The sequence below is a fragment of the Ylistrum balloti genome, unplaced genomic scaffold, assembly GCF_031769215.1.
Source record: "Ylistrum balloti isolate Yb309-2 unplaced genomic scaffold, AGI_CSIRO_Ybal_v1 Utg370542, whole genome shotgun sequence".
Classification (NCBI taxonomy): domain Eukaryota; kingdom Metazoa; phylum Mollusca; class Bivalvia; order Pectinida; family Pectinidae; genus Ylistrum; species Ylistrum balloti.
Window position 1 is genome coordinate 669,441 of NW_026782344.1, and position 16,284 is coordinate 685,724.

At 33.2% G+C, this 16,284-nt stretch overlaps 1 protein-coding gene across 1 annotated transcript; it reads right to left on the bottom strand.

The window, feature by feature from the left end:
* Positions 1–11,540: 11,540 nt before the first annotated feature.
* LOC132556076 (neurogenic locus notch homolog protein 1-like) lies at positions 11,541–14,403 on the bottom strand. The gene is made up of 4 exons (XM_060220466.1): positions 14,169–14,403; positions 13,101–13,232; positions 12,456–12,692; positions 11,541–11,922 (listed from the first exon to the last, which is right to left on the bottom strand). The coding sequence occupies exons 1-4, from the start codon at positions 14,401–14,403 to the stop codon at positions 11,696–11,698; spliced, it is 831 nt and encodes a 276-aa protein (XP_060076449.1). The 3' UTR covers positions 11,541–11,695.
* Between the last annotated feature and the right edge of the window lie 1,881 nt (positions 14,404–16,284).

Sequence of the window (16,284 nt, forward strand, 5' to 3'; positions counted from 1 at the left end):
AGGCAGACAATGATAGCCTATTCAGTATCAAAGCAAAATAACGTAATTTTCAAAATTACATTCTGATGAAAAAGCAATATCAAGTAATTTTATCATATATGCAAAACATTTTTGTAACACTCAATAGTCACCTTATGTGAGTATATATACTACACTAGGTCTACGGTTAGTACGCTATGGGTTTGTCAATTACAGTATGCTGCTTTTAAAGGGCCCGCTTTTAAATACGCTTCAGAAGCTCAATTTTAACCTACAAGTAGATCTACATACAGAAAAAATGAACAAATAACTGTTGACTTCACATGTAAGAGTCTCGAATCAGGAATATAAGTGGCTTTTATTTTTTTTTTTTTTTAGTATAATATCGCGATTAATTGAAATTGACCTATCCCTGCAAACCAAAAGAAGGTATATATACAGTAGATAGAATATATATATATATATATACATACATATGTCAAAGACCAGTTATCAAGATGGCTTTTTTTTTTTTTTTTGCATAAAGCGATCTGATCATCCTGTCATGAAATTGATTTGTGTATTTATACAGGTTATATGTTCAATGTTGTTTTTATGTAATATGTGTATACCTGCATTATAACCAAATATTCAGTTTACATGCCAATATGTGCCCAGAAAAAATTATTTGGACTAGGTTTTTTCAGGGAATTATTCCAAGAGGCTAATCAATTAAGCTGTTAGTAACTAAGGTATGGATGGTTTACAAATAATGTCACTAAATGTCAGGGGACTCCATTCAGATAAAAAAGAGAATAGACTTATTTAATTGGATTAAAAAGAAAAATGATACTGTTGTATTCCTACAGGAAACACATAGCTGTGTAGAAATTGAAACTAAATGGGAAGATGAGAGGGGAGGAAAAGGAATACTTAGTCACTGTAGTACATCAAGTGCAGGGGTTGCGATATTTTTTGGAAACAAAGTTGAAACTAATATACATAGTAGAGAGTTAGATCCAAACGGTAGATACATTATATTAGATGTTACAATTAATGGAGCTAGAATCACTTTAGTAAACTTATATGGACCTAATAATGATGTTCCTGATTTCTTTGAAAATATCTTTAGAAAAGTCAGGTTAATCTCAAACACAAAAATTGTAATAGGAGGGGATTGGAATGTAACACAAGACAAAAAACAAGATACTGACAATATTATTCAAGATAATCATAGATTTTCTAGAGAGTGTATCATAAGAAATATGGAAGATTTAGACTTCATTGATATTTGGAGAGTTCTCAATCCTGAAAAAAGAAAATTCACATGGCGAAGAAAAAAACCCAATCAAACAAAGTCGTTTAGACTATTTTATTATCTCACAAGATGTTTTTAGTACAGTTACAGATGCCAAAATATCACCAGGCTATAAGACGGATCATTCATGTATATCTGAAAATTTATTGGAAATTTAACACTGCTTTATTAAAAGATAAAACTTAGGTTAATTTGGTAAATCAATGTATAAAAGACATTGTTAATGAATATAGGATTTCTGGGGACTCAGAAACATTAGAAAATGTTGAACTACGAATAAATGATCAAATGATGTTTGAAATAATTAAAATGAAAATTAGAAGCCTAACAATTGAATACTCTATTAAAGCAGCAAAAGAAAAAGAAGGGAAAACATTATTACAGAAAATATAAAGAAATTAGAAAAGTTAATGAAGAGTCAGCCTTCCAATGAAGTATATGAACAATTAGAGGAAGAAAATAAACTATTATCAGAGGAAAGAGAAAAGAAAATTGAAGGAATTATGCTTAGGTCAAAGTTTACATGGTACGAAAAGGGTGAAAAATGCTCAGATTTATTTTGTGGTCTTGAAAAGCAAAATTTTGTTAATAAAACGATTAATGAGCTTATCAGCGAAAAGGGTGAACATTTAACAAACATAACAGAAATATTAGAGGAAGAAAGACAATTTTATAAAACACTTTATACAACACAAAAATATTGTGAAAATGAGTCTCCACTATTTAACCATGGGAAAATGATAAGTCAGATAGAAAAAGAAAGTTGTGAAGGTCTTATTACAGTTAACGAATGTAGTAAAGTTCTTCAAGATATGAGTAATAGAAAAAGTCCTGGATCAGATGGGTTTCCAGCAGAATTTTATAAGTTTTTCTGGAAGGATATGAAATACTTTATATGTAAATCAATAAATTATGCTTATACTTATGGATCACTATCAGACTTCCAATGTCAAGGAATAATAACTTGTATCCCGAAAGAATCAAAAGATAGAAGATTAATAAAAAATTGGAGACCTCTGGCTCTATCAAATACTGATTATAAGATAGCTTCTGCAGTAATAGCAAACAGAATAAAGAAAGTACTACCAACAATTATCAGTGATACACAGAAAGGCTTTATGAAAGACAGATTTATTGGTGAAAATACAAGGTTAGTCTATGATATAATGCATGATTTAGAGGAAAAAAATATGTCTGGTTTATTACTAATGGCAGACTTTGAAAAAGCCTTTGATTCTTTGGAATGGAAATTTATACAAAAATCTTTGCAATCTTTTAACTTTGGTCAGTCTTTGCTCAAATGGATACATTTATTATACTATAATGCAAAAAGTAGAATAATTAACAATGGATATTTTTCTTCATTCTTTGAGATACAGCGTGGTTGTAGACAAGGGGACCCGATATCGCCATACTTATTTTTAATTGGGAGAGAAATTTTGGCCATACAGCTAAAAAAAATCAAAACATTAAAGGAGTGAAAATAAATGTTAAAGAATATATGTTAGGTCAATATGCTGATGATGCCTTTCTATTTCTAGATGGCTCTCCTAGGTCATTATCAAGTGCAATAACTGATTTCAATATTTTCTATGAAGTTTCTGGACTCAAATTATACATTGGAAAATGTCGATTAATATGGGTTGGTAATAAAAAGTATTCTGATGAGATTATATGTCCAGAATACCAGTTCAACTGGTCATCCCAAGATTTCAAGTTACTTGGAATACGGTTTCCCTTGGACCTGTCACATATGATTGAGTTGAATTATAAAGAAAAACTTTCCAAAATACGTAAACTTCTGGGAATGTGGGCCAGAAGAAATCTTACACTTTTAGGGAAAGTTACTGTTATTAAAACATTAGCCCTTCCTCTACTCATACATCTATTCTATTCTCTCCCAAAGCCTAGCAAACAGATGATTAGTGAAATAAATTCAGTGTTTTTCAGATTCATTTGGGGACACAAGCCAGAAAAAATTAAGAGAAATACAATGATTTTAGACTATGAAGAAGGAGGATTAAAGATGGTACATATTGAAAGTTTTATGAAATATTTAAAAATTAAATGGACTAAAAGGTTATACGAAGGGACAGGAGATTGGCAATCTTTAGCCAAATCCAACTTCAGTAAATATGGAATGGACAGAATGTGGAACCTGGATAAGGAAAAAATAGAAGAAATATCAGATAATATAAAGAATCCCTTTTGGAGAGATGTTGTTTTAGCATGGAATGAGTATAAAGATGATAACATTGACCCAAATGCATTTGTTAATGGTGACCTTTTAAATTATATTCCTCTAAATTTATTTAAGCAATTTAAATCATATGAGACAAATGGGGTCAAAACAGTAAAGGATTTATTGGATGAAAATTTACAATTTTTATCATTCAATGTAATGAAAGATAAATGTAGGAACATTAATTTTTTGCAGTATTTTTCACTGACTAATAAAATACCAAGGAATAAATTAAATCGATTAAGACAAGAACAGGTCACCTTGGAAAACATAAACTATTTACAGCAATTAATAGAAAAAAGAGATTTTAAATGTGTCTATAAATCACTAGTAGTGAAAAACAAACATTATCCTGTGGAGAAAGAAGAGAAATGGAATAGAAAATTAAATAAAAACTTAAGTGAATATGTTGATTGGAAATGTATTTATTTAAACAGTTTCAAAATGACAATGGATACAAATTTACAAAATCTCCAGTTTAGAATAATTCATGGAATTTTAACAACAAATAGTTTTCTTCACAAAATAAATGTGATAGACAGTGATTTGTGTACCTTCTGTGAAAATAAACCAGAAACACTAGAACATTTGTTTTTAACTGTATTAAAGTATATGGAACGAGTTGAAGGACTGGATGAATAGTTTTAGTAATAACGGATTAATAATTAATCAATTAAATATTGAAGATGTTTTACTCTTCTGCAAACAAGGTCCAGCTATTATCAATTACTTGATATTGATTATAAAGAATCATATTTATTACTGTCGTTTTAGAAAAATACTACCATCTTTTACTGGTGTTAAAAACTGTATTAAGAAAATAAACCTAATTGAAAAAAATGTGGCAGACACTAATAAGGGACTGCTTAAATTTAATCAAAAATGGAATCCCCTGAACAATTTATGTAATTAGTTTTTCTCATATAAGCTGGAAATTTCCTCAGATTAACCATAATATCAAGTCCTTCAATTGCACATGTTGATAAAACAGAAATGTCATACATAATTTTTGGTAGGATTTTTAGGTAAAATGAAATGTTAACATATATGATATTGTCTAAAGTACATAACCAGGTAATTGTTAGGTGTGTATGTAAACTTGTTTGTTATTGTCTGATGTATTTGTATGTAACGAGAAATTATTGTGTGTATATGTAAACGTGTATGCTGCAGAGTGTATTGTTTATTTGTGTATATGAACTAATTAGAAATTTATATGAACTAATTAAGTAGTATATTATAAAAAAATGTCCCTTTTTATTGTTTGAGTAGATGTATTTGTTCATATTTGTGGTTGTGTGAGTTTTGGATGAAAGGGAGACGAATGTATGTGATGTGTAATGTAGTTTATATAAAAGGAATGGAATGGAGATATAAAAAGAATGGAATGGAGATAGTAGTAAAGTTTATGGTTTGTTTATATTGTCAGTGTGAATGGCAAGTGTGACGAGTGAGAGCCCTCCTGTGTGGGGACATGTGTTGTAATGTTAATGTTTATTTTGTCAATAAAATTTGTAAAAAAAAAAAAAAAAAAGAACAAATCCCTATGACAGTAGATATTGATTGGTATTAATGTTAAGTTTATACATTCTAGAAAAGTAATAACGTTTGTACAAACCTCAGTGTATTTAAACATTAACTAAATCTTGTCAATTAAACATTGTCATTTTTTATTTTTTTCCAAGTATAGAATATGAAACATTAGATTTCCCTGTAAAACCGGGAAATTGAGAAATGTACCAAGAACAGACAAGGTCTGTGTGATGTTTGATTTAAATGAAACAAGAGGTGAATTCCATTACCTATCTGAGTGGACGAATCAACAATTGATACTACATGTATATAGGACTTTTTATATATTCACCCTGATTCCGTAATAAATCAAATTATTTTATTTTAACAGCACCATCAACTACCTACCTCCAACTAAAATCAATAAGATCAACCCCCCACCTCAGCACCCAGGTATTTAAGTTATGAGATTAAATGAACTTGACACTAAGATACAGACCGTTGTTAAAATAGCACTTTATGTTGTCAATGCCATTTTTAACACGATGACAAAAATACAGAAAAAATGATTCAAGAAATCTTCTTACTTCAGAGAGTCTAAATGGTCAATAAAGCTTAGGTGGAAATACTAATAGATAATTGTATTTTTTAAATCTTGAGAATGTTAATTTTTATTTTATTGATGTTAAATCTTAATATTATTGATGGTAAATTACATAATTAACAAAACAGGTGAATGTGAAATTGCCTCTTTATCTAGACTTTTGTTTGATATCGTCTAATGTCTTATATATGAGAATTAATGGCCTCCCTGTGTATGCGAGGTGAGTTTACGTGTGGAGTGTGTCTGTGTTTTCGGGAGACTGCGAAATGTTCTTGTAAGTCTCCATGTGATATCGCGGAATTGATGTAGACTTTGTACACTTGTATTGTCACAACAGGGAAATAAACTGCTGAAGGCCCACAGCAGGACGCAACACCCGGCTACAATATACTGACAACGCGCAAATCTGTTGTTTCACCAACATAGTGCTGAGAATAGTAGGAAATAACTTTTAAACGCTGTCGTATGTCTCGACCAGGGGATATAACCCAAAGCCTTTATCAGAGAGAGGAACGCTCAACTTAAGCATTAGGGGAAATATAAAACAAAATAACGTTTAGATTCGAAAGTCGCCTCTCACGAAAACTGTTACAAAAAGGCTTATCCATACAATATAGTTATAGTCGCCGATACTCTACACTGCAAACATCGTTTGGAACCTTGCTCACATAGGGAGGCTCTAAAAGAAAGGCAAAACGTGAATTTGCGCACGTCAAGAGATTCATTAAGGAGGTGACACTCTTCAGAAAAAACGTAAATATCCAGAGTTTAGTGTCCTCTCACAGTCATGCAATTAGGGACAGCGGGTACAAGTTGTCCAACCCAACCCCGACCCCAATCCCGTCTACCTGATGGCGTTTATTGATAAAAATTTAGGTGATCAGCTCTTTCGTTATCTCATAAAATCGCGTTGAATGATAACTTACTGGCTCCGGCAAGGCTCCAGACATATGTTCTGGTACAAAAGACAATTATGCCTATCACAAGGCATCGCTTGTGCTGTCAAAATAACACAAGAACAATTCCCATTTTTTCTTTTTTTTGATGTTTATTATAAAACTAGCACAATATTGAAATGTAGAAATAGACTAATAAGATTTTGAATGTTTATTTTCTCACCACTAATGAAAAGAAATGAAAAGTTACGATTGTGGAGACATTTTCAAATCATTTCAATGATATTCAATGAAAACAGGTTTTATATAGACTGAAGAATATCAATTTTATGCATTTTACTAGCAAACTGTGGCAATATATAGTGATTTTTAGACGGTTCTGTTTTATCTTATCTAAGCTTCTAAGTGACATTTCAATGCAAGAGTATACTTTTAACAAATTTTGATGTCAGTAAGCAATAAACAATACTGTTCAAAACGTGAAATAATGAAATGGCGACTGAATGTTAATTTGTCAGTATTTGTATTGATTTGAGGTAATCAATATATTAAAAAAAAAACAAAGAAAATACCAACATGTCAACAGGATCTTCAATTTAACTAATACTCAATAAAACTAGGAGGGAAAATATCTACATGGATACCTCTGAAACCGTGCTAGAAGAATATGACCAGGTGTTCCAGAAGGAAGAGGGTTTAGTTGTTATAGTGATAATATTTTATTATATATTTTATAGAATTGATTGATACTGTTAACTTCATCGACTGAGCCAACAGTGGTGATTTTGTTTTCAAAACACTTTTTAAGATTTTATTTAATGAAGGTATGTACACATGAGTGTTATTACACTTGTGATAAGACCAGGTTTCCCGGAAGGATGAGGAAATTCTGCTTCACAGACGACGCCGGTCAATTGGTCAATTCAAGTAAGTAAGGTTACATTTTGTAAAAAACATACTGAACACGCATACTTACCAGCATAAAATACGTCAAGCTCCATAACACTCAAGGAAATATTTCTGTTATTATTCTCCTCGTGCCTTTTCAAGAGTCTCCGTGTAAATCTTTGTTCCTGTTTTCCCCTAGTTTTTATGGAATTTGGGTTGGATTATGATTATGTTGCAATGCTGATATTTTCTTGATGTACGTGTGCCATACCTTGTGTAAGGGTTATCTCTCTTATGTCCACAGCGATAGATGTAATGGTTTGAACTGATGGTGAGCAAAACATAATATACACATATATATCAAATGCCACTTAGCCGTTTTGGAGGGAACGACCTCAATAAGAAATGGAGAACCGTATCGTCTGAAGAATCACTAGATATTTATAATGGTAAATGTTCAGGTACCATACGTTAATAACAAAGGGAGAAAATATAGGAGTTCCTGAAAGAGCACTGAGGGAATGGTGTACATAGTGTAACTCATGGACTCATTTAAAGTGCGATACTTAAATAACACACCTGTGATAGCATAAATGCCAACTTCTATCAAACATCGCTGTCTTTAATGCTAACTCGATCAAAGCTGAATTTTAAGCAAGTATCAGTAAGAAACTATATTATATTTCATCTGACAAGTTTGTCGGTGAGGTGAGCGGAACCTCATTTCTAAGGCTATTGAAGTCGAAGTCTCGCTGCGTTGTGTGAGGTGTGAGGGACCAGTTTAAAGCGTTATTTCTCTAAAATGTCTTTCGGCAGCTGAATTGGTGTGATATCTTGTAAGGTGCTGTTCACTTGTGTGTCTTTTGTATAATCTTATCGTAAAATACTGAGCGTCCGGCAGGTAGCTTCAGGTACCAATTCCGAGGAACAGAACCTATAACTCTTTCCCACTTTTAAAACCAGAATCAGTAACAGATTATAAAAAAAGAATTGATTTATACAAAATTAAAATAATGTTTTGCATTAGCAAGTCTACGTTTGCAATCTTAACTGTAGTACAAAGTACGTATTATAATTACAGTGTAACTAGTGATAGCCACACAATGAGATATGATATACAAGGCGGTTCGAATTGAAATGTGTTAACTAATAAGCTACAGTTTTACCGTATTGTATGTATACATTCTATGTGAAATTTACCTGTAACAGATTATTTACAAAACATACAAAAATATTGTTTCTGCATTTATTTTATGTAAGAATTAATGTTTTACATAAAGTAAAGAAAAGGTATTTAAAAGGATATTCCACACAAGTAAGGATTTTATAGGATAGTTTTGAAGAAAGTTGTAAAAACTTATCTTCTTATGTTCTAATTGAAATCGTACATCTCAATCTTCAAATTTCAATAAACATATGATGTTTAATTTGAGGAAATTCTTTATAGATCTAGTCCTGAATGCGTTTGACACGTTAGCGTTGTTATTACCTGAACAGAATGAAATATTTGTGTACCTTATAAAATTCACAGAAAATGAGTCAAATTAACCCCAGCAGAATTTTTAGCGAACAGCATACATTCTCGAATATTTACATAATTCAGTTAACCAATGATCCTTCAGTTCCGGATTTCCTGATACGCTTTTTTTTTTTTTTGTTGGTTGTGGTTTTCCCACTCATTTCGCCTGTCCAAACTGACAACTGGAGAGCTATTTTTTTAATTTAATGAGTTCATGAAAGGGATATATAACCCAGAAAATTTTCAACCTGGGCGGAATATCCCTTTAAGCTATTATGAGGACATGATGTACTCCGTATAATTCTGGTGGCAAATCTGGTATTAAGTTAGCTTCTAAAATTTGATTAAAAGTGACTGAATCGTCTGATCATCAAAACAATTTCGATCAACCACAGGGATCTGAATTAAGTCCTCTACATTTTTCTTTGGAATATTCTCATACCTAGCACCTGAAGGTAGACCGTAATATTTCTTTGGATTTCGAATCTCAGTTTCTTCTCTCCTGCCAAAAAAGACTTCTTCTCTTTTTATGGCTTACTTAACAGTACTTCGGTTTTGTTTCTTTGTTTTAAACATTCGCAATAGCGAGTAAGGTAACTAACTGGTTCTGTTCCCTGACAAATACTAACAACCTATATCTAGAGGTTTACGGTCGTCGCCAAGATATCATTTGAAAATAGTTGGACGAGTCTGATGCTTGTTATCCTCCAATGTCGCTACGGTGCTGTTAACATTGTTCTCGCTTGAAAACATGACATTACTTACTTTGAGTGACCGAAATTAACATGTTGTCAACGCTTTAAGTAACTTTACGCTCAGTCTTGTACTTTTTCATGAGTCTCCGTATAAATTTTTCATTTGTTCAGATTTTGCCTTAGGTTCATCGCAAGATTCTGTTGACATCTATCAGTATTTTCTTTGCTGTTTATCCTTGAATTTACACCAATTTCGCCGCATTTTTGGACGATAATGACTTTGTCCTTGCTTCAAAATTAAACTAATGTTTTGCAATATAAAACTAATTACGTCACTCTTCCACAAACAAGCGTATTTTGTAAAGTCCTAAATGGACAACAATATGATTTTCTATGACTAGAAAAGTCTTGCCACCAACAAACCTTCACAGTATGGATTTTTCATCAGCCAGCTTTGGGCATTTCATGTGTGCAACATGACTTTCCATTAGTAACATAGATGGTACAGCTGAATAAAGTATTTGTACGTTACAAAAAAGTATCATTGATATTCAAGCATCACCAATAAAATAGTTTTCACTGATGAAATTTAATCGCCTCTTACAATCATATAGTGGACAACAGACACAATTATCGCGCTTTACCTGCAGGACAGTTACAAAATCTTTCTCAATACTTGCTCAAAATAGAAGTAGTTGATTTCTTTTTTCGAAGTTGATTGCAAATATATTTTTACCTGCAAACAATTTGAGCATATTTAATACTGCCAGTCTTGGATGTAATGGTTATTTAATCACTTTTATTCAAATTTCGGAAGAGTGTAAAACATAGCCACATGTATGTTTATTTTATTTAAACATTTCTAACTCCTCCCGGTTGACTATAAGGAATGGGCGTGAAATAGTTTTTTTCCCAGTCGATCGCCCGATAGGTGGCATACCTGTGTTGGCAAGACATGCACGTGCAGCCGGTGTGTTGACAACTTCTTTCAGGATAACGCACTGGCTAGGACGGTCATTTTCCTTTCCCTCCCCTTTTCTCTTTGTAGATTGGAATGACAATTTATGCAAGGATTGTTTCTGATTTAAATAATTTTATATTTAGAAACTTGTTACCAGTTTATTACATGTGTTAACTGACAATTAACTAGAACCCTCAGCCTTATTGACTAGAATGCACTATGTACACGTAATTTCCTCCTCGTCTCTAAATCGGCTATTATAATCTCAACACTAATCCACAAGTTTTGTAAACAAAGATACTATCATGTAATTATTTAGATGAATAGATGATCCTGCGTTTTTGTGAGACAAATAGATACTATTCCAATTCGTGCTCACGTGCTTTCTTTATACCTTACATTTTTAAAAAAATGAGTTTTATGGCTGTTTTACACACAGGTGCTCAGTTTAGGTATTCTGAGTGATGTATACGACATCAGTTAATAACCACAACACAATAACTCCAGCCCCTGTGTCCCCGCCCTCTTCAACTGTAGCGAAACACTTCTGGTGACCAAAGATTTTTTGTATTATGATATGTAAATAATTTGGTCTGGATAAATGTTTTCTTAGCTTTTAAAGTTCGTGTATAATAGGCAAGAAAGCAAGAAAAAATACTAACCAAATACAACTATTGTGATGTTGTTTTATTACAAAACGACAGATAAATAAATACGAAGGAATGATAAATCTAAATGTGACAATGATATTTACATACAACAGAATAATTTTCATATATGCTTATTTACGAAATACAACATGGTATGTATAACATTAATCAACTTGGAAAAACATAAATTAATCAATGAAATTGGACAGTTGTGGAATGTAATCTTTTAAAGCACTCCGAGTGATTTCTGGCTGTGCTTCGGTGTGGATTTCTTGTCATGGAATTCGGAATGAACGTTCATAGATAGTAACCACAGCGCGATATTAAAACTAAAACGGAAAATCTCATGAAAACACGATAAGAATTGACCATAGTTCTCCTGGCAGATACCCATGATCTGAAGTTTCATCGACCTTGTTGAAGGTCGGGAAGAGTGTCGCCAATCTAACATGTTAGATGCTACATTGACCGTTCTTGACAAAAGTCTGTTGTGCTGTCTTTTTGTCCATTGGACACGTGCCAGTTTCCATTGTACGTTCTGATCGGCATACCATAAATTCGGGTGATCCGACTTTGGAAGCGTGAGGATGAATCCCATCGGGAAGACCCTGACAACTTGGATAGGCAAGGTCACACGGATAGCAGTGGGCAATCGGACATTTGTTAGAGATATATTCACCTGCAAGAATGAAGACATCATATTTTAGTAGGTTATAACTAGACGTGTCGTGGTGACAGGAAGGAAGAAACTATTCAGTATGGTCAGGTTTGTTATAACTAATGACTCATGAAATAGAATTGAAGTCCAGTGTTTAGAATATATGGTAGAGAATCTGAAATGAAATATTATAGAAGTCCTGTCTGCCGATTTTTATTTTTACCCCCACCCCTTCCCCTGAATTTAGGCAAAGCTCAATAATTATGGTCTTAAAGTTCTCGTTAAAAATCAAAATTCTTCAGACTTAAAATTACCATAATTCTGGCAAAAAAGCTTTTGTATAACAAAATCAAAACTTTATCTCTTTCATTATACAACACCATGCCGTGTTACAGCAAACGAACTGAAACGCAATTATGACGAAATGAATGCCAAGGGAAAGGATTGGACACAAGAAAAATGGATTTTTTGATAAAGCGCACTATCTTTTGAATGTTGAGATTTTTGATAACATAAAAGGTATAGATTTTAGCATCAAACTGTGTGATACTTACATGCGGATTTGTGTTCTGTGCGTATCCCACAAGTGACGTCATCAAACACCTGGCAGGAATGTGTCTGAGTGGAGAAGAACTGTGGGTAGGGACATTCGAGGAGGTGCTGCTCAAAATAGCGTGGGACAGTATGATAGGTGTGGCTGCAGTTGTAGTAAAGCTGGCATTCCGTGGGGTGGGGGATCAGCATAGAAGGGTCAGCAGAACAAAGCTGTGTTATGGGCAAACTTTGGATGGCTGTTACAGAGAAACGCAAATATACATGTTGATGGTATATCTAAGGTAAATATTGTAATATTAATGAAATATCATTAAGTTTTTTTTGTAATGTATTTCGGTACTTACAAGACACTATACACTAATGAATTGTTTTACCATATAGATCACCAAACATCACAGGTAATTGACAATAATAAAATACAAATCTTTCTTGATAGTTGTTTTGTTGCTCAACTTCGTCTGTAACTTATTCAAAAAATAAGCAACGGTAGAGTGTACGATAGCTTTAGAACAACAGACAACGTATGGATTGGTGTATGAATTTATTTATCTAATGTCTGCTACTCTAGTGTAGGAGAAGATGATTCAACGCCCACACCAACTTGTTTACTCGTGGTCTGGATTGTGGTGGGGTTTTACACTCACCTGTCTCACATGTAGCCCCCGTGTGAGTTGGTGGACAGGTACAGAAGAAACCCTTGTCGTCCCCAAGTCCAGTACACGTAGCGCCATTCTTACACGGCTTGTTTTCACAAGCGTCATCTTTGCCGGTTTCGACTACAAGGAGAAAACATTACGAGGATAATTCAAACATATTGGCAGTTATACGCACATAAATCAAATATACGTTCATCACAAGTGTATACTTAAAATGTAATAAAAAAAAAACTAAACACACTCATAGCAATTCTCATCATTTTCTCTCCAATCGAGACTAGAGTGTCCCTTATGATATCAATATATATTTGATATACTACTGCCACCTTCTCATCCTTCCGCCTCTTATATTGATTAGTATAATTAAGTTTGATATTGTGACTGTCTTCAAAATTTCAAGTTCACAATATAATTTTATAACTGACAACAGTTGACGTCTTAGCGTCAATCACGAATCCCTTATACGTGAAGTCACACGTGAAGCGTTAATTATGGAATCCCTACATGTTAAGTCACACGTGTAGCGTTAATTATGGAATCCCTATACGTAAAGTCACACGTGTAGCGTTAATCACGGAATCCCTATGCTTAAAGTCACACTATTAGTACACGAAGTCCTTGTGATTTACACTACTTTTTTAAGTTGTAATTTCCTAAACAACGTTACATTTATCGACAGTAATGAGCAATTTCTTCTGAATTTACATGTGTTAACATGCTCGTTACTATACCAGATTTTTTTTGTCCTTGTTTCAGCGATTTTTATTTTGAATTTACTTCAGGATTTTATGAACGTATCTTGCTGCTATGATATAAGATATAGTTTATATTTATGAGCCCCCTTGTTTCCTGCTAGGAGACATGATTGATTTTCTCTGATCCTTGGTGAACTTTATACCTGTTGTCTTTATACACGTAAACATTCAATTTTACTGTACGAACTAGATCTTGAATAAAACGATTTCTCATATCAGACTCAATTGATTCCCCTTAAATCTAAGGAAAACCATTTTAAAATGTATCCGATTCCATCATTTATCATATAGATAGCCTTACCTGTATGAGTTCCCTTGCAGTCGTCATATTTGCTTTTTTCAGGTACGCAGACCCGGTACGTCCGGCTGAACACCAGACCGGACAGACATGGTGGCATTTCCATGGGTCTTCCCCAAATACACTGGTACAACGTGCGACAGTCAGGGGACAAAACGGCATCAAATGAATTGCGACATTTGGGTTCGAATCCCTGCGCTGCTGAAATCGCTACTGCTAGTACAACAATGAATTTCATGATTCAGTGTAGTTTTCTGTAAATATGTTGTTGACTTCTTCTTTGCAATCTTCAGACCTTACCACCGACTTAAGTTTGACTATAATTATCAATGTTTCATTATTGCTTATATAAGGTGCATGTTGTACCTGCTGTGACGTAACACCGGATATGTACACCACGTGACCAGCCCACGAAAGCCCACTCAACAAATCAGCACTTGTTTGACTGACAACCACATGTTTTATTACCACACAAATTAGTGATGAATCAATACATAACAAATGTCGTCAACACCTTTGTTATAACTGAAATCGGAAATAAATAAAATGTTAAAGTAAATTCATACTTAATAAGACTGAGAAAATTAGTAAACAAATATCACTTTGTTTTACTGGGGAACACCTTTTTACCATAGATTAAGAAAACAAAACGAAATACAATACATAAATACATAAATAGATAAATATATACATAAGTAAAGTTTGTGTACCCGTGGGATGACCAGTATCTTAAAAAAATAATACCAAACTGATTTTTTTTTTAGAAAATAACAATGTATTCGATAAGAAAAATATAGGCGTTTAATGTCAATTTACAAGGACAAAACTGTACTTGGTGTGCACGGGGAAAATGTCACAGTATTTGAATTTATACATCTTTTATTGACGATATCAGTATTTGCTTTTTCATTACTTTAGAGTAATATCATAGTCAAGTTTCTAAAATACAAAACAAACCAAGATACTGACAAAATATTATAATCAGAAGCACAATTAAAGCATTAAGAATATTTTTAATTATTATGACTAATTTGGTGTATTGTAATATAAAAATTGAACAGGTGTATATTACGGAACTAATACGAATGTGTAAGCGTCTCCTACACGACCCTGCTGTATGCATAATGAAGTAGCATTGACTCATAGACTAGTTAACACAGGGTAATTAACCAGCCAGGTGTATACTTGTACAACAACGAATGGTTAAATTTAGAAATGCGGTTTGAAGTTGGAATGCCTATTTATAAAAATACTACCGCAATCGGCGTGATGCAGCATTACAAGATGCTAGGTACAAAGTCCATTATTGTCTGTTGATATAACATATCGCGTCACTCCCGCCCGCCTGGGAACCCCAGAATGCACTCTACTGGCCATCTCATTTCGGGCGAACCTTGTTTCTCAATTAAGGGCGTATTCAAAAAGCAGTCTAGTCGCTAATTATCTAACGATTAAATTTACATCTACCTTGTGTCGTTTCTAAAACTTCATTTTGATCCTTTGATAAACTCTTAATGGGTGGTAGACATGTTTTTTTTAAATTATTTTACCAATGTACAAGATCACTAAGGATATATCCTACCTTTTCCCCTCAGAATAGTACAGTATGACTATTTTAGAAAGATAATTTGTTGCTAAAACCTTACATCGCCGTATTTAAAGGCTGTGGAATGTTTTGTTGTACCTTGCTCGTCGGCGATTTGATATGCTGGGGTAAGTTTACAACCATTTTTCAAGCAAAGTGACAATTTTTGAAATGATGATTTTGAGGTTTTTGAATCGGGAAGTATGGAGCTGACCGCACCAGCAATATGTCACACATTTTTCAATCAGGACTGCATTAATTAACGTGTCCAGGCACAGGGAAATACATGTACTCATCCACTATTAACTATAACTATTTCTCCAATGACAAGGTCAGTCAACTCTCCAGTCACAAACGTGTTAAACTGACACGTACGCATGTGTAACATGTAGTTTAAGATTTTTTATATAAAAAGATAGTTTGCATTAGCAGTTCTGTGTACAAGCGAGCCCAGATTAAAGTGAGGGGGTTTATGTTTATACAATGCTATATCAACTAATAAATCAATAAAATGAAACAAACAAATGTATCGAC

Bases quoted from the DNA above. Each gene is read 5' to 3' on its own strand.
- LOC132556076 (XM_060220466.1), bottom strand. From the start codon at position 14,403: ATGAAATTCATTGTTGTACTAGCAGTAGCGATTTCAGCAGCGCAGGGA. The intron at 12,693-13,100 runs GTGAGTGTAAAA...TCTCTGTAACAG, and splicing joins GGGGGCTACATGTGAGACAG to CCATCCAAAGTTTGCCCATA. The intron at 11,923-12,455 runs GTAAGTATCACA...TCATTCTTGCAG, and splicing joins CACAGAACACAAATCCGCAT to GTGAATATATCTCTAACAAA.